Source organism: Numenius arquata, chromosome 24 (assembly GCF_964106895.1).
Source record: "Numenius arquata chromosome 24, bNumArq3.hap1.1, whole genome shotgun sequence".
NCBI lineage: Eukaryota > Metazoa > Chordata > Aves > Charadriiformes > Scolopacidae > Numenius > Numenius arquata.
In genome coordinates, this window is record NC_133599.1 from 2,401,063 (window position 1) to 2,417,775 (window position 16,713).

At 51.1% G+C, this 16,713-nt stretch overlaps 1 protein-coding gene across 1 annotated transcript; it reads left to right on the forward strand.

The window, feature by feature from the left end:
• Positions 1-2,010: 2,010 nt before the first annotated feature.
• SLC26A9 (solute carrier family 26 member 9) lies at positions 2,011-15,448 on the forward strand. The gene is made up of 20 exons (XM_074163352.1): positions 2,011-2,135; positions 3,104-3,243; positions 3,573-3,683; positions 3,980-4,155; positions 4,566-4,730; positions 5,292-5,444; positions 5,830-5,912; positions 6,197-6,344; positions 7,070-7,183; positions 7,643-7,720; positions 8,053-8,148; positions 10,612-10,718; positions 11,291-11,360; positions 11,597-11,689; positions 12,144-12,260; positions 12,806-13,123; positions 13,340-13,394; positions 13,792-13,937; positions 14,703-14,780; positions 15,401-15,448. Exons 1-20 carry the CDS (start codon positions 2,011-2,013, stop codon positions 15,446-15,448), a joined length of 2,421 nt encoding a protein of 806 aa, XP_074019453.1.
• Positions 15,449-16,713: the final 1,265 nt, after the last annotated feature.

The following is a 16,713-nucleotide window of genomic DNA, read 5'->3' on the forward strand; positions in this document are numbered from 1 at the left end:
CAGCACTTTTGCTCAGCGGGGGAAATTCATTAAAGAGCTGTGATATAATTGGCTGATTCAGTCTGTCTGATGGCAGGCACGCTGCTTGGCAAGTGATGGAGCCGAGAAATAAATCTGAGAGAGACTTCTTGCACCAGGAACTCGGGTGGGTTTCTCACCCCTTAGAAGCATGTTCCTGAGCCTGGACCTGGGCTACAAGATATTCACGAGGGAGAACTGGAAATCCAGAGCAAAGCTGTGGGGCTGGGACCCGGAGAAAGGCTGGGAACCTGCTCAGCAACAGCATCTGAAGGCAGGGACATGACTTGTGCAGAGTGACGTGGGAAAACCAGGGAATGATCGTTTATCAGATGGGCTTCTGGCTTGAGTGTAGAGGCTGGGAAAGAGCCGAGGACACTGCGTAGTCTCGGCCTGCACCCATCCTCTCAAAGGTAAAGCTTGCCATTGCTCTTGGAAGGGTATCTCTAGTGCCAAGGAGCGGAAGGATGCCAGTTTATGTGTGCCTGCAGAGGGCACTGGATTAAGCACCTGGCCATGCAGGAAGAGGGCCACATCCCCCTTTCAGCTCTGGAGCCCAGCCCTCCCTCCAAAGACACCGGCTGGGGTCCCTCCTGAGCCAGCGTGGGTGCAGATCAGAGCCTGGAACCAGAAACACACCATCGCTGGAGCTGTTTTACAGCAAACTGCACTTGATTGCCCCTGTGATCACTAAAGTATCCACTGCAGGAGTGGGGTTGATGACCTCCCTTTCCAAATCCATTACCTTCTATTTGCATAATGATTCTGTTGACCTAAATTCTCCCAAAAGTTTCGGCTGCCTGCATCATACTTTCCTTCCTGTCCTGGACTGCAGGGCCACTCTGCTACTTCTTACTCATGTCTTCCAGCCCCGACTCCGGGGTACCTGCTTATCAGTGAGCACTGACATTAGTCCTACGGATGGACATTTTGCTCATCCTGGTTCCACTGACCTCGGTGTCAAGGTGTGCACTGGCTCCAGCGGTACTCACAGTGCCGAGAGAGGGGAGAGGAGGATGTGGTGCATCCAAATCACTCCACAAGCTCTCGGCAACCTGGATGTTGTTTCTTGATGCATTCTCCTGCCTGAATCACCAGTTTTTTCCACCCCCTCTTCTACTCCTGTGTTGGGCAATGACCCACTTAGATATACGCCGTACCACAAATAATTACCAAGATCCTTGTTTTATATCTGACCACTTCCTCCCTCCACCCCCAGCCTCCCCAGTCCATAATGATTCTCCCCTCTTCCCAGGCATCGCCGGTCATAGTAAAATAAGGGCGCTCTGAAGTTCATCATCTCTCTTTGGTAAGACCCAGATACTGGGCAGGACTAGTCCATCAGGATGTTTTGGCACCTTCATCACTGAAATGAATTGGAAACGGTTATCTTTCTGCACATCACTTCCTAGAATAAACCCAGGACTCGTCCACAGCCTCTCGTGGCAAACGAGAAATAGGAAAGGTGCCGAATGCAAATGAGAGCCCTCGGCAGTGTGGCAGGAACAGCTCGGAGGGAAACTGTCTTTAATCACGGTGCCAGTATCTGCCATTGCAAACTGTGTCAGGGCTGCCCAGCCTTGCGAAGTCGTGCCAACCCGGTGGTGAAACTCAGGCATGAGAAAGGTCAAGTGGCTCGCCCGAGGCAAAAAGGCAGTCTCTGGCAGAGCCAGGATTAACACCCATGCTCATCTGCCAGGCAATCCAGGATGCGCCCCGGCCCCTTCACACGGCATCGCTCATTAGCATCACCTCAAAATAGCTGGTAAAAACTCCCTGTGCCGGGGAGCAGCAGCCCCCGGTGCTGGGTGAAGCCACTCCCAGGACCTGCCTCTGCGCCACGGGGAAACTATTTAGGGTGGAGATGTTCGGGGAGGGCTCCCAGACGCTGGAGGTGTCCGGTCTGTTATACCGCAGGTGGGGCCAGCTCCAGTCACATTCTTGGCTTTGCTTTTTCTTTCTTTTTCTGGGAAAAATTTAAATGATCCAGAGATGAACCACGCCAGGCCTCGCTATGTCATCGAACGCCCTGCGTATTCAGTCAGCCTCTTCGACGAAGAGTTTGAGAAGAAAAGCAGAAGTTACCCCATCGGGGAAAAATTGAAAAATCTCTTCAGGTAACATAGAATGCTACAGCTGGGGCAAGTGTAAACCAGGTTCTGTCTGGAACTGGGATACAATTCGGACCGGGGGATCTAGTTCCCATTTTTCTCCTGGGAAACCTTCTCCATGATCTTCAGGGCTTTGATGGATGGAAGGCACAGGAGAAATGCAAATTGTACTGAAGCAAGTGCAACTGGTTGCTCTTTTCACCGCCTCAGCTGTTACGCTGTAAGGCAAATAAGCGGAACACTTTGCACTGCGTGCATTTGGGAATTGGGCTTCTGTTTTCCAAATTTTTTTTTATAATGAGAAAGGTATAAGTGGTGATGTAGGTATGAGTGTGTGGATTATTTCTTTAAGCTTTCCACCTGGGATTTCCTTTCATCAAGTTTCTTGTTAAAAACAGTACTAGGTTTCCTTAAAGAAAGATGATTAATCCTGCTGATTTCTGTCTTGGAAATCTATTTCCATTCCTTGAAAAAATGAAGTCAGTAGTACAGGAAAGAGAGAACATACATGTTAGCAGGCAGAGATGTTGCATTTGCCATCCCAAAAGCAATCTTCTTTCAGATACACCTAAGGTTTTTTGACCAAAGACCTGAAAAAATTTGTCTTTGTCTCCGTGCAACTGCCCCACGGATCCCTGAGCTGTTTCCTCTCTACAGCTCACTCATCTGATGGGTATGAGGACCCTGGGGAGCTAAATCCTTCACTCTGTGCTGGTTCTCCTTCCAGCCGTGGCAGCACTGGGGACCTCCCAGCAAGTCACGAACATCTCCTCAATCCTCCATGGGATATCCAGCTAGTTAACTGCAAGAGCCTGGCACCCGCAAGGAAGGGCTGTGCACCATAAACTGGGCTCAGGATTTGGTGTGGGAGAAAGATTGAGACACTCATACAAATATCCGTCCTTGCTTCCCAGCTCACTTCCTTCCTTCCTTCTTTACTTATTTGCATTTATATTTTTTTTTGTCTCCTCTAGATGTTCTGCTTCCAGATTCAAACTCGCCCTCTTTAGCCTGTTCCCAATACTTGTGTGGCTTCCCAAGTATAAAATTAAGGACTACATTTTGCCTGATGTTCTCGGCGGGCTCAGTGCGGGGACGATTCAAGTGCCACAAGGTGAGACGCAATGACTTTCTTGGTCACTAAGAAGGGATAGCACTTTGCCAGTTCAAGTAAAGGTCTGCAGATGGCAGCTGGTGTCCAGCCTGGGGAATTAGCTACCTTCACTGCTGACACGTATAAACCCAAGCTCTACCTCCTCCTTGGTTGTCCCTGTATTTCTCTCTGGTGCATTCCCTGCCCTCTTTGGCCTCTCCTGTCCAGAAAGCAGCAGTTTGTGGTGGCCACAGCACCTTCTTGGGGCTGATGTGAGTGTGAGCAGGGCCAGGGGCTGACACCAGCTCCACAGACCTGGGTGACCTGCCCATTTCCCTTGTGTTTTCCAGGGATGGCCTTCGCGCTGCTGGCCAACCTGCCTCCCGTCAACGGGCTCTACTCCTCCTTCTTCCCCTTGATAACATACCTCTTCCTTGGCAGTATCCATCAGATGGTCCCAGGTAAGAGTTTGCAGAGCAATTGTCTGCACAAGGCAGTTAAATGCGGGCTGGGAATCCTCGATGTGCCCCAGAATAGAGATGTTTGGCCAGGTTTGGTCCATCTGGTGTTTACAGGATCCCTGATCCTGGCTGGACAGCAGGATCTCACCCCAATGAACCGCCACCGCATTCCGCCGTGGGGCTGGCTGCGGTGATGGGCTGGGTGTCTCGGTCCGGACAGCCTAACCTGCCCGAGTGCCTTTCAGGACAGGACGCTCTCTAGAGAAAACTACTGACATCACTGTGTTGTGCTGTAGGTACTTTTGCAGTCATCAGCATTATTGTTGGCAACGTCTGCAATGAGCTGGCTCCGGAGTCGGACTTCCAGTACTTCAACCATATTACCAATGAGACCAGGGTGAATACCACAGCCCTGGAAGCGGCCAGGCTGGAGATCTCTGCCACGTTAGCCTGCCTGACAGCCATCATACAAGTAAGGACTCGTTGCACCACCCGTAGTGTGTGTCCTCTGGCCAGCGCTGACCCACACAGGCTCTGTCCCCGGAGCAGAGATGCTAGAAGAGGCCCCACTTCTAAGTGGATGCTTAGAAGCACTTCTAAGCCATCAAAGGATGGCTTGGGGGGGGGGATTCTTGGTGTGAAATTCTCTGAATGGACTAGCCAAGGGTGAAGCTAGCCCCTGGGGCAGGATGGCAGGCGGTGATGACTCCCCAGCACCCCGCAGCTCTCCTGTCCCCATCCCTGCCCCAGCCCAGCCCTCGCCATAGCTGCATGGGAGGGATGCGTCCTCCCTCCCGGCAGAGCAGCCGGCCCGACACGGGCACGCTCCGGCTCCACACATCACCCTCCCTTCTAACAACGCCTTGTCTGTCCTACCCCTAGCTCTGCCTGGGATTCGTGCAGTTCGGCTTTGTCGCTATCTACCTCTCAGAGTCTTTCATCAGGGGCTTCATGACAGCGGCAGGGCTGCAGATCCTCATCTCCGTGCTCAAGTACGTCTTCGGCTTGACAGTCCCACCTTACAACGGCCCCTTAGCTATCGTCTATGTAAGTGGGTGCTCTGGGCAGGGGCCTTCCCTGCACCTCCTCCCCCAGTGACCACCACACCGCAGGCACCACTGCCACCCATGGAAGGGACAGGGGGGCTCGGAGAGAAGGAAAGGGTGGAGGGGGGTAAAATAGGGCTGTGCACCCCTCCCGGCTCAGCACACTCACGCTGCTGCCATTGCCTTTCCCATACAGTATTATCTGAGCCCTTGGCTGCTAATTTCTAATTAGAAATAATGAAATGGGTCTGGGATTTGGGGAGAATATGAACTGTGTTGCTTTACAGCAGGAGTCTTGCACAATTATGAGCAACAGAAACTTTTCCTGGGAGCAGGAAAGTCATCGTCCATGGATGCGCCCTCCATGGATGCAGCCAGAACCTCATTTAACTAGAGAGCACAGACCCAGGGCTGGTTGCTGATCTCTCAGCAGCAGGGTTTCCAGCACTTTTCACCCACCTCAGGGTGTTTGCAGTGGTAACAAGTGTTCTCCATTGTGCTGTCCATGTTGTCCAGAGCCCCTGGTTCCCCATGACACCTTCTCCTCTTCTCTCCCCTTTAGACATTCATTGATATTTGTAAAGGTCTGCCCCAAACCAACATGGCCTCCCTGGTCTATGCCTTGGTCAGTGCTGTGCTCCTGATCATCGTCAAGGAGCTCAACCTAAAGTACATGAAAAAGATCCGGATGCCCATCCCCATGGAGATCATCATCGTAAGTGACACACGAGCTGTCCCTCAGACCCTCCAGGAGACAGTCCCTCCCCTCACCTTATGGCCCTGGGACACCCACTTCTGCTCATCATGTAGAGAATCTACACAGTGAAAATGACGTGATCCCCACATCACCTGGGGTCAGGAATCGGGCCATCCTCATGGAGGATACCTGTGACACCCACCTCGCCCCTGTTAGACTGTGCCTGCATCCTGGTGATGCTGGGGATGAGCAATATAACTCGTTTTGGGGAGGTTTTCTCCTTTCCTAGCCCAAATCTGGTGCTAATTTTCTACTGTCAGCCCCAGGGGCACAGCAAGCTTAGTCCTTCTGAGAGAGCTCATGCTCTTTGCACTTACTGCTCTTTTATTCTCTGTACTTTCAGGTAATAGTCGCGACTGCAATCTCTGGCAGCTTTAACATGCCCGAGAAGTACGGCATGCCGATCGTTGGGAAGATCAGCATGGGGTAAGTGCATGTGCAGGTCTGACACAACTTCCAGACAATTTTCCTTCCTCCTCCTCCTCCTGCAGTCTGGAAAACACCTCACTCTTCCTTGCTGTATGACAGTCCCCTTCCAGGACTGTCAGGCAGCGCTGCTGCACCCTGTTTCACAACTGCCACCATCCACACAAGCTGTCCACAGCGTAGACGTGGATTATGTCATTCCCGAACACACAAGCTCCTCACCCTCTTCACCAGCCTCTGGACACCAGTGTCACCACTGCTTCTCGCCTCCTCTCTGAGCGCAGGTTCCCAGAGCCGACCCTGCCCATGGTGAACAAGTGGAAAGACATGGTCGGCACAGCTTTCTCGCTCGCCATCGTGGGCTACGTGATCAACTTGGCCATGGGGAGGACGCTGGCAGCCAAGCATGGCTATGACGTGGACCCCAACCAGGTAACGCTTGGTCTGGAAGGACACAGGCAAGGACCGTTCCCCTCGCTCTCAGGCGTGAAAGGAAAAACTCGCTGCATGAATGGGAAGCTTTCAAATGCGTTCTGCTTAAAACAGGGGGGCTGCTCCCATGCATGCGGGCTCACGTGGCAGCTTGCCATGGAGGGGTCGAAAGGACAGATGGCAGACCTATCTCCCATGGATTGGAGAGAGCCTGCAAAAGGGAAAAAAGCCTTAGGCTGAGCTCTCTGCTTTGCTCTGCCTCCAGATTGGAGGCTTCAGCCCTGAGTGCTGGCACCGACGGCATTTTTGCAGGTTGTTGGAGCACAACGAGGCACATGTGTTTCTCAGTGAGCAGAGAAAGACCTGGATTCCTGGTGTGTCACCTAGATACTGTGAGAGACAGGACATTAAATAATCCTCTTTTGTCATCACTGGCACAGTGGCAGCTTTCAATAACAGCCACGCATACCACATGAAGCCCTGCCCTTAGTGTGTCAACAGATGACAACATGTTTATATGGAATTGTGCTTCCAGGTTTCCCTGCTATACCAGAGCCTGTCCCAGCTCTTACTGGATGGAAAGGGTCTGGGACACACTGGTCCCTTCCCTGGCCACACAAACCGTAGACTCAGGCACCTGCACTCCTGCCTGGCAGCTCTTGGGCATTGGCAGGGCAGGACGGGCAGTTGTCCCTTCTGATGACCACGTTCCCCCATCTCCACAGGAAATGCTGGCCCTGGGCTGCAGCAACTTCTTTGGATCCTTCTTCAAAATCCACGTGATCTGCTGTGCTCTCTCCGTCACTCTGGCCATCGATGGGGCAGGAGGGAAATCACAGGTTAGTACCTCCTCCTCCTCCTCTCTTCCCTACATGACCTTACTTGACCACAAACCCCTGTAGCTGCAGCACGCTGCCAGCCTGACATTGCTGCTGCAGGTCTGGAGAAGCTCCATACACAAGTGCTTCACACTGCTGTTGTTAAAAGCAGAATTTTCTCCCTCCCCAACCCCATTTTGTTCCCTGGATGGTTCTTTGGATTGGGCACAGATGTAGGGCTGTAAACCCGCATTCCCAGACTGGCTCCCCCAATTGAGCAGAGCTACCACATGACAGAAGGTTGGGGTTATCTATGACATCTGCAAAATCCCAGCCCATTGCTCAGATGCAATCATCTGCTCACATAAAATACAGCAGTGACCAGTTGTGCCGTTGGCTGAAGCAGCGGGAGAGGAAAGACCCAGAGGGATTTTAGGAAGACCCTGATGTTTGCTGAAGTGATTTCTTTCTTTTTTGCAGGTGGCATCTTTCTTTGTGGCCTTGGTGGTTATGGTGACCATGCTGTCTCTGGGGATCTACCTCGAACCTCTTCCAAAGGTAACACAAACATCTGTGCAAACAGCGTGGCCATTGCGTCACATTCTCCACACACCCCAGCGAAGGCACAGCCTGGCTCCAAAAGCCCCTGATGCACGGCACAATTTGTTCCCGGCTTGCTGTCCTGTTTGCACCAAGTCTTTGGAAGCAAAAATAGTCTAAATTATCATGCTCAGATCCAAGTGAGATCTTTGGGCGCGTCACCTTTTCCCATTCCCTTGTGGTAACTGGACCGAGGAGGGCAGACACTGCAGAAAGCATCTCCTGCAGAACGTGGCACATCCACCCTGCACACCCACACCCCAGCTGATACCATCTTCTCTCCTCTCCAGTCCGTCCTGGGAGCCCTCATCGCGGTCAACCTGAAAAACTCCCTCAAGCAGCTGGCTGACCCCTTCTACCTGTGGAAGAAGAGCAAGCTGGACTGCGTGAGTACCTGGGGATGGGGAGGAGGCAGCCACTGGGCGAGCAGGCTCACCCCCCGGCAGGCTTTGGGGGACAGGAGGGTGGTATGAGTCCCCTATAGAAGGTGGGTTTCGCTCTCTCGGGGCAATCGTGCTTCCAACCCCTCGCCAACGGGGTCCCGAGCAGCGGCGGAGCCCATCCTGCCCAGCTGAGCACCCTCATGCTTAGCGCACATATCGGAGAGGCCTGAACTATTACCTGCTCTGTTTAAATGCCAATCAGCCGCGGGAGCCTGTTTGCCCAGAACTAGCCAAACCGGCCCTGCTCAATATCTAGGAGTCATGACTTAAAAACTCACACAATAGCCCTCCAGGGTGAGGAGAGCCCTTCACAGCGATAAAGACTCCAGGCACTGGTTGATGTATAAACCCAGGCAGGGGGTGCGGGGGAGTGAGAACGGAATTTGGAAATGTCTGACATAAAAAGACAGTGTTTGAACAGGACTCCCACGGCTGAGTGGTGTGTGTGGACACTGAGCCAATATCCTGTCAGGTCCCGACAAAGCATCTTATCGGAGGAATCAGGAGTCCAAAGGGGCTGACCTGAGTCATCAAGAGCTTTCCCAAAATACTGTTCAAACAGGGTCTGGAGAAGAGATGGGTTGGCAGCACCGGCAGAGAGTTCACAGGGGTGGGATCATGACGTCAAGGCACACGCCAGCACAGGCCATGAGCCATAAAAAAATGGTCCATGCTGAGGATTGAGCCCTTCAGACTGACCGGACCAGGGATAGGACGTGCAAGGTCTGAGCTGATGCAGTTCAGGCAAGAACCGTCAGAGAGGGAAAGTCGCTGATGGGAAGATGTGATTCTCAATCAGGAATTGTTTATGGCAATTTAAGCACATCTCTGAATGGGGTGCCTGCTGGGTAGGATGGAAGGTCTGGGTTGGCTCTGGCCGTTCAAGTGAGGGCAGGTGAAGTTACTACCCTTTATCAGAGCTCACAGAATCATAGAATCATAGAATCACAGAATGGTTAGAGTTGGAAGGGACCTTAAAGATCATCCAGTTCCAACCCTCCTGCCATGGGCAGGGACACCTCCACTAGAGCAGGTTGCTCAAAGCCCCATCCGACCTGGCCTTAAACACTTCCAGGGATGGGGCATCCACAACTTCCCTGGGCAACCTGTTCCAGTGTCTCACCACCCTCACAGTAAAGAATTTCTTCCTAATATCAGGAGCACAGACCCACCTTGTGGGGTCCTCAGCCCCCAGCCCAAAGTCTGGGCAAGCACCTGAGAGGACAGGGACTGAGCAGAGATGTGTGGTGATGCCTGGAACACCCTGCCAGGTTGTCTCTGCCAGACGTGGTCAGAAACCTCTTTAGTGTGCCCCATGTAAATCACATGTCCATGGCACAGCCAGACCCACTGCCCCGATGGTGCTGTTTCCACTGAGCTGTTGGAACAACGCTCTTGCTACCAGCAACCACAGACAACCTACAGGTGCAGGGAGCCTGGGGACCAGGCAGATGCCAATGGAGTGAACTGCATTCCCCTGACCTTAATCTCCCTGGAATTTGAACTAGATTCAGTGTCCTGTCCCCAAATGGGGAACAGCGCTTCTGGGTGATGTCAGACCATCGGTGTTCACTACCTCAAGTCTGGTTGTGTTTCAGTCCTAACTGCAGGGATTACTCCACAGATACAGCCCAGCGTGAAGTCTGGATGGAGGGAAGCCCTTACTTGCCATTTATATGCACCATGAATATAAACAAAGATGCTGAAGTCATCAAAATTACGCTGATTTGTCCAAGGTCAAAGTTAGGTTTTATCAGTCTTGAGGATGGGATTATAATAACCCGATAATGATTCTCAGAGGGCATGTTTATATGCTCAGGCAGGACTAATTTCATGTGGAGGGAGATGCTCGAGTGCTAATATATAAAAATGACAGATGACAGAGCTCTGAGCTGAGAGGTGGAGCAGGTTTTGCTGTGCTCTGTCATACTTTGTCATGGAATCCGCTCTGTGCTCAGGTCATTTATAGTAGGTGCTCAGACGGTTTTCAGATAGATGCTCATTCCTTTTGAAATGCTCTGACTGACAGCGGGAGCTTCCTTGGGGCTGGGAGCAGTTACGGAGCAGCAGATGGTCTGATCTGCATGAGCCCTTTCTCGACTCGTGAGGCTGATGCTTTTTGAACTGACTGAGCGGTGCGGGTGTTCATGCAGCTGTGAAGAAACGCACTGGCTGCTTTTACGGCTGAAAAACTGGGGCTTCTGGCAAGTTTCCCAGCAATGATGTTTCACACGAAAGTGTGCAATAAACTGTATCATTAGAATAGCTGCAGAATTCAGGTCTTTTGATCCTCAGCTGTGTAGTTCTTTGGGTCCAGAATATCAGCACGGAGCCATTTTTCATCCATCACTGTGCTCCAGCCCATGGCAGAGCGAAATAATCTTTCATGCTCTTCTCTTTCTGCAGCTGGTCTGGCTGGTGAGCTTCTTGTCTGCTTTCTTCCTGAGCCTTCCCTACGGAGTCGCTGTGGGCGTGGGATTTTCCGCACTGGTCGTGGTTTTCCATACCCAGTTGTAAGTACCGGGGTAGCTACAAAAACCTAAAGAGAAGGAAAATCTCCCAGTTGCAGAATAAACAACAGATTATTCTTATAACCGACCTCTGGCCCATGTTTCGAAGGAACGTGTGGCAGGAGCCTGGGGGAGTGCAGGTGTCCTCCCCGGCCCCTGGAATGTGCAAACAGGAATGGCAGGCGCTAATTTACTGCCTGCATTCCCGCTCCCGCGTGCAGCTAGTGATGTGCACATCCCAAGGCAGGGGGAAGTCTGAAGGTATTTACTTCGAGCAAGAAAAGCTACCTGCATAGTTCCCAGCAGAAAGTCCCGCTCATGAAAAGAGCGAGGCTCGGATAAGTGCAGGGTCTGGTGTGATGTTTGCACACCATTTTTAATCCATTAAAGCCCTTTATTAATATTTCCCAGTCTGGGATCTCAAAGCGCTGAGTCTTTTTTTGCCCCGTAGACTCTGCAGGGATGAAATCTAAGTATTTTCATAAAGCAAATTTTCAAATCCTGGTATGGAATGTGAAGTGAAGCAGTTTTCTTCCCCTGCAACGTTTAATTCTGGTCACCTCTTTTCTCCTCAGCCGTAACGGCTCTGCCTTGGGCCAAGTAACTTCCACCGACATCTACAAGAACCCCAAAGCCTACAACAAGGTAAGGAGAAGCTAAAGCATAATCAGAGAAAATACTGCTCTTTGCCACTGGTCCCCAGTGTGATCAGGACACTCCGGTCCACGTTTCTGTCTCGGCGAGGCTGTTTGCTGGTTGTTTCAGGGGTAGCAGAACAGCTGCTGTTCTGTTTGACCTTCCCAGCTACCTGCTGCCCAAACCCACCCTGTACCCCCCACACAACCTGTCAGGTCTGCTTCGAGCTCTCGTCTCTGTTGCAGGTACACGAACTTAATGGGATTAAAATTGTGACCTACTGCTCGCCACTGTATTTTGCCAACTCAGAGATATTCCGCGAGAAGATTATAGCCAAGGTGAGCAACTTTCTAAGAAATTTCCACTTGCAGCCAATCCCCAATGGCCCTTGCTGTCTCCTCTATTGCTACGTGGAGACAATTAAGCTTAGGATGATCACAAAAGATGGTCACATCCATCCTCTCCTCTTCCATCCTCTCCTCCCTGAACTTCAGGACTGTTTTTACACCTCATTTTAGATGTTATATCTGATTCCTGGCAGGTATCCTCCTCCCAGCTCTGCCAAAAGCAGTCATCCTGCTACTGTAATCTCTCCTCCCTGCAGGTGCAGGTACCCTGAGTTGCTGAAGATGTTGTTTGGTTGCCATCAGGATCACCTCACTCGGGTGTACAGCTGGTGCTGTCCTCCTGTGCCATGTGCCACAGGCTGGGAAATGGCAGGAAAGAAATAGCAGCCCCCAATTTTGGGGCAGAACAGACTTTTTCAAAGAAAACTCTCTCTCTTTTCCACAGACCGGGGTGGATCCTGGCAAAGTGTACTTAGCCAGAAAGAAATACGTGAAACAGCAGGAGAAGGGGACAGCACAACCACCAACAAAACTACCAAAATTCTTATTGAGGCAGAACAAGGTAACTCAGTTTGGGTTTGGGTGCGGATGAATGAGACCCCAAGTTCCCACCAAACAGCTCCTCTTGACATAGAATTTTCTGCCCTGTCTTTCCAGCCACATCTACCACCTTTGCCTTCTTTCCTTCCCACCCACAGCTCCATTCCTCCCAATAGCCAAAACCATAAGATACAGGAGAACTGGAAATGGCTGGGAGCAAGAAAGCCGTAGAGATGACTAGAACGGAAACACGGTGAACAATTTGCTAGAAACTGGGCTCGCCCTCTTTCTCTAAGGAAGCATCTATGTCAGCATTTCAGTTCAAAAGTGCCCTTTTTAAGCATGTTTCCCAGTCATTCCAGCTTCGTTTTGTTTGCATTGCTGAGCAGTCTTGAAGCATGCGAACAGGAACAATTTAACTCCAGCCCTAAGGGACGTTCAGCCCAGCACCAGGCTGGAATTAGTCCAGATCAAAACACCACATGCCACTGAATACTTTAGGTGCCTTCGCACGTCAGGATCTCAGCTTGTGCCCTGCCCTGACCGTGCATTTCTGCTTTGCTGCAGACCTTGTCTTTGCAAGAGCTCCAGAAAGACTTTGAAAGCACCTCTCCCACCGATACCAATAACAACCAGACGACCGCTAACGGCGCCAGCATCTCCTACATCACGTTCCGTCCACCCGCCAACGGTGCTGGGCAAGCGCACGCCTCCGGCGAGCTGGGCAGCACCACGACCCTGCAAGGAAGCACTCTGAGCATCCTGCCAAGAGCAGATGCTGACCCTATGATGACAGCACCTCCCTATGTCAGCTTTCACACCATCATCTTGGATATGAGTGGAGTCTGTTTTGTTGACCTCATGGGCACAAAAGCACTGGGCAAGGTTAGTTCTGTACAACAAACAGCCAAGCAATGTCACCCAGGTACTTTCTACTCTCTTGGGCAGCTCAGATAAAGATGTTTACCTTCCTTCTGTGTGGCTTTCTCCTTCAGCATCCCCAGGACACATGTAAAGCCCTGGATAAAAGACTTTATCTATAAACACAAGGCTGGAGCAGCAGTGTTATTAATCCTCTCTCTCCCCTCTCATCCCTTCTAGTTGTGTTCCAGTTACCAGAAGATTGGGATTAAAGTGTTCTTGGCAAACGTGCATGGTAAGAATCCACGAAGAACAGTTTTCCATGTGATTTTCCCCCATTTATGTGCTCCTGAGAGATCTTTTTGTGTTCTTTATGCAAACTGTGCGAGCTGTCAGCCTTTTGTTAGACCGAGCCAGAACAGATGAAAGAAGAGAACAGAAAAAAGGAAGCAGAAACGCTGTTCTCTCTGTGTGAAATGGGTTCTTTCATTTGGGGAGTGATATTATTGGAACATCTCCACATTCAGCATGTAGAAAACTAGATCCCCACACTCTAATTTCTGCAGCAAACCTGCTTCTTCCCTGTGCATCCCAGCCCTGCTTTAGCTCCGGGGGCTACTGTCAGCCATGTGCACTTTCAAAGGCTTCCTTCTTTGGTCTCCTTCTTGTTCATGTGCTTTTCCTTTCTTCAGCCCAGGTGTATAATGACATTAGCACAGGTGGAGTCTTTGAGGAAGGAGGCCTGGACCGAAATCACATCTTCCTGACGATCCACGATGCTGTTTTGTTTGCACTGGCAAATATCAGAGAAGTTGTCCACCCGCCCATCTTAGAGGAGGTACATTTTCTCCCCAGTCTTTCCCCAGCTCACAGTGCGGTATTATTAGATTTACGTGCTGCGTCAGCACAAAGGAAGAATAACAACTTAATACTGCACCTAATAAAGTTTCTCGTTTATCTCAAGTGGTAAAGGTCTAAATCCAACAAAATATTTCATCTTCTAATTCTCGCGTATGGGCCAATTGCCTACTGACTGAATTGACTTCAATGGAAAATCTGCACACCCCTACCTGGGACAGGGGTGTTGTCCCAGCCTGGAGAAGCCAAAACAGCAGTTCCAGCACTACGGCCCCAGTTTGGTGTTGGCTGGAACATGCAGCTGCACACAGAGACAGAATTTGGCCCTGGGAAATGAAGACAAAGCACGTGCCCCTGTCCTTGATCAGCCCTAACATCCATGAGTGCTTCCCTTGGTGGGAGGAGAAAAAGGAATGTGGCACATGCTGACAACACAGGGTGAGACAGGCCATTTCCCCAAATACGGGCTGGTTTATTGCATGATAATTAGAGTTGGAACCAGGGCAGTGGTGGCCAGTTATCTCGTAAGAGTAAGTTAAGGTATCTCGTATCTTGGCAGAGAGATACGTAAATGCCAGCTCAGTCAGAGGAGATAAACAACCAAAACAGGATTCCTTCTGTGCCCCTTCTTCCCGGGCACTTCCCTTTGGGCACGTGTGATGTCTTCAGCCTGGGTTAGCCATTTTTTCTGTTCCTTTCAACCCCACACTCTGTTAATTTGTGGATTTGATTCTTTCCCACACAGAGGCCGAATCAGACAGAGCTCTCCATCTACGACGAGTCTGTGGACGAAAGCGGTGCGGAGTTCAAGAACTTGGAGGAGGTTAGTCCTAGTGCCAGGGGTCACTTCTCCAGCTGTGGAATAAGGTGGAAATCAGAAATTGTGGTTGGGAGTGATTAGGTGGGGACTCCCCTGTGCCATTGCCAGGCAAACTGCTAACAAGAGTAACACTTTGAAAAGCTAGCTGCAAAAGTAATTTAAAATCCCTTCCATGGGGAGCTCTGGCAGGCATCTGGCTGAAGGAGCAGCTGGGCCAGCCCCACGGGGGAATCCTTTCATCCGTCTGGGCCACAGAGCCCAGGCTCACAGTCAGACCCGTGGTCTCCACACACTGGCATGGACTTGGAGAACCAGGTTCAGCTCAAGCCCAAAAGAAGGGTCAGCGGTGAAGTTTTCAGCACGGACTTTGTTACTGCTGAAGAGATCTGCACCCGCTGAACCCAGGTCCCTGGGAGGAGATACCTTCCAAGGGTGACCTTCCCCATCCTGTCCGTGCAGAGCTGGAGGCTGAGCACTCTCCCTACTTTCCTCGTGGAGGAGGGCTGTGAAGGGTTGGGGTTTCTGGTGGCGTTTCTCTGTGTGACCAAATGTCTGCTGAGCTGCATGGCTGGGTTTGTGCCACAGCGTCAGCCCTAACCCAGCCTGCCTTGTGTGCCCTTTAGGAGATGTTTGGAAGCATGTTCCACTCAGAGACACAGACAGCTCTGTGAGCGCACAGGGAGCCTCAGCGTGCGGGCAAACCCTCCCGAACAGACTCCTCTCTCCCTTCCCTTGGTGAAGAGCTGCGCTTCTACCTGGGGATACAATAAGTTTGCAAGGCAAGAGGCCGTCACACCTCTTGAACTGAAAAATTCCTCCCTCCTTTCTGCTCTGCTTCTGGCATTCAGAGCAATGGACTCTGGAGCAGGCAACAGAGATCTATGGAAGCAGGAACTCAGGAAATGCCATCTCATTAATTACAGAAGAGAAGCGAGTTCATCTGAAGGCAGGTGCCTTAACACATGGGACGATTAGTCATTATTGCCAAGTGCTCTCCTTTGTCTCCCATAACCACACTCCTCTGCCCACACTGACATGATGTAATTTGGGCATCCCCCTTCCTGCCTTTCCCTCTTCCTCTTTTCCCGACACAAGGAAACATTAAGAGCCTTTCACAGCTTTGTCTCACGACCAAAAGCAACTCTTGCAAGGTGGGGGGACGCAGCTTTGTAAGGTAATGCTGTTCTGAAGCGTGCACTGTCCTGCGGGGGGTCTGCACAGCAAGTGCAAACCTTGAGTTTCCCCGCATGGCACCAGCCCTGCCTCTTCCGTGGGTCCCCCTTCTCGGACCCCTCCACTGCTCCCTCTGTGACCACCATCCCCCAAACCGCTGCCTCAAACCTCTGCCCTCTCATCCCCCAAAGACCCCCGTACTCTATCTCAGTCGGGCTACTTTCTGGATTACATCTATTTTTTTCTTACAAATAGGACGAGTTTGTAATCAGAAATAAGGATTCCTTGTTACTGTGTGTTACACGCACACACTGCCCTGCCTGCCCGGCGGGTTGAGTCCGTGTTCAAAAGACCCAGGGTCCGGTTCAAATCCCCTCTGAAGTCTTTTAGGGATATTTCCTTGGACTGAACGGCGTTTCAGATAAGGTTCTCAGACTGTGAGTGGCATGAAAGCATTCACCCCAAGGGTATTCCGACTCTTCCCATCCTCCTCTTGACTGGAACAACTAAAAGATCTAGTCCAGAGCACGGATGAGTGCTTTGGGGAGGTATCTTTTTCCCAAATCATTTTGATCACAAGTAGTAAATTCAGGGACAGGGAAGGAAGCTCCTTCTGAACACTTCTCGTAATGCCTTAGATTCAGAGCAGTAAAACTGAAATTTGAGTGTATTTTATGCCTGCAACTAGGGGACAGCCCAAGTGACACACAGCTATGCAGGGCTTCTGGTGACAAGCTCTCAAATGGTCACTTGTGCAGCAAGA

Coding starts and splice junctions, on each gene's coding strand:
- SLC26A9 (XM_074163352.1), top strand. CDS start 2,011: ATGAACCACGCCAGGCCTCGCTATGTCATCGAACGCCCTGCGTATTCA. Junction 5,913..6,196: donor GTTGGGAAGATCAGCATGGG/GTAAGTGCATGT, acceptor CTCTGAGCGCAG/GTTCCCAGAGCCGACCCTGC. Junction 11,361..11,596: donor ACCCCAAAGCCTACAACAAG/GTAAGGAGAAGC, acceptor TCTCTGTTGCAG/GTACACGAACTTAATGGGAT.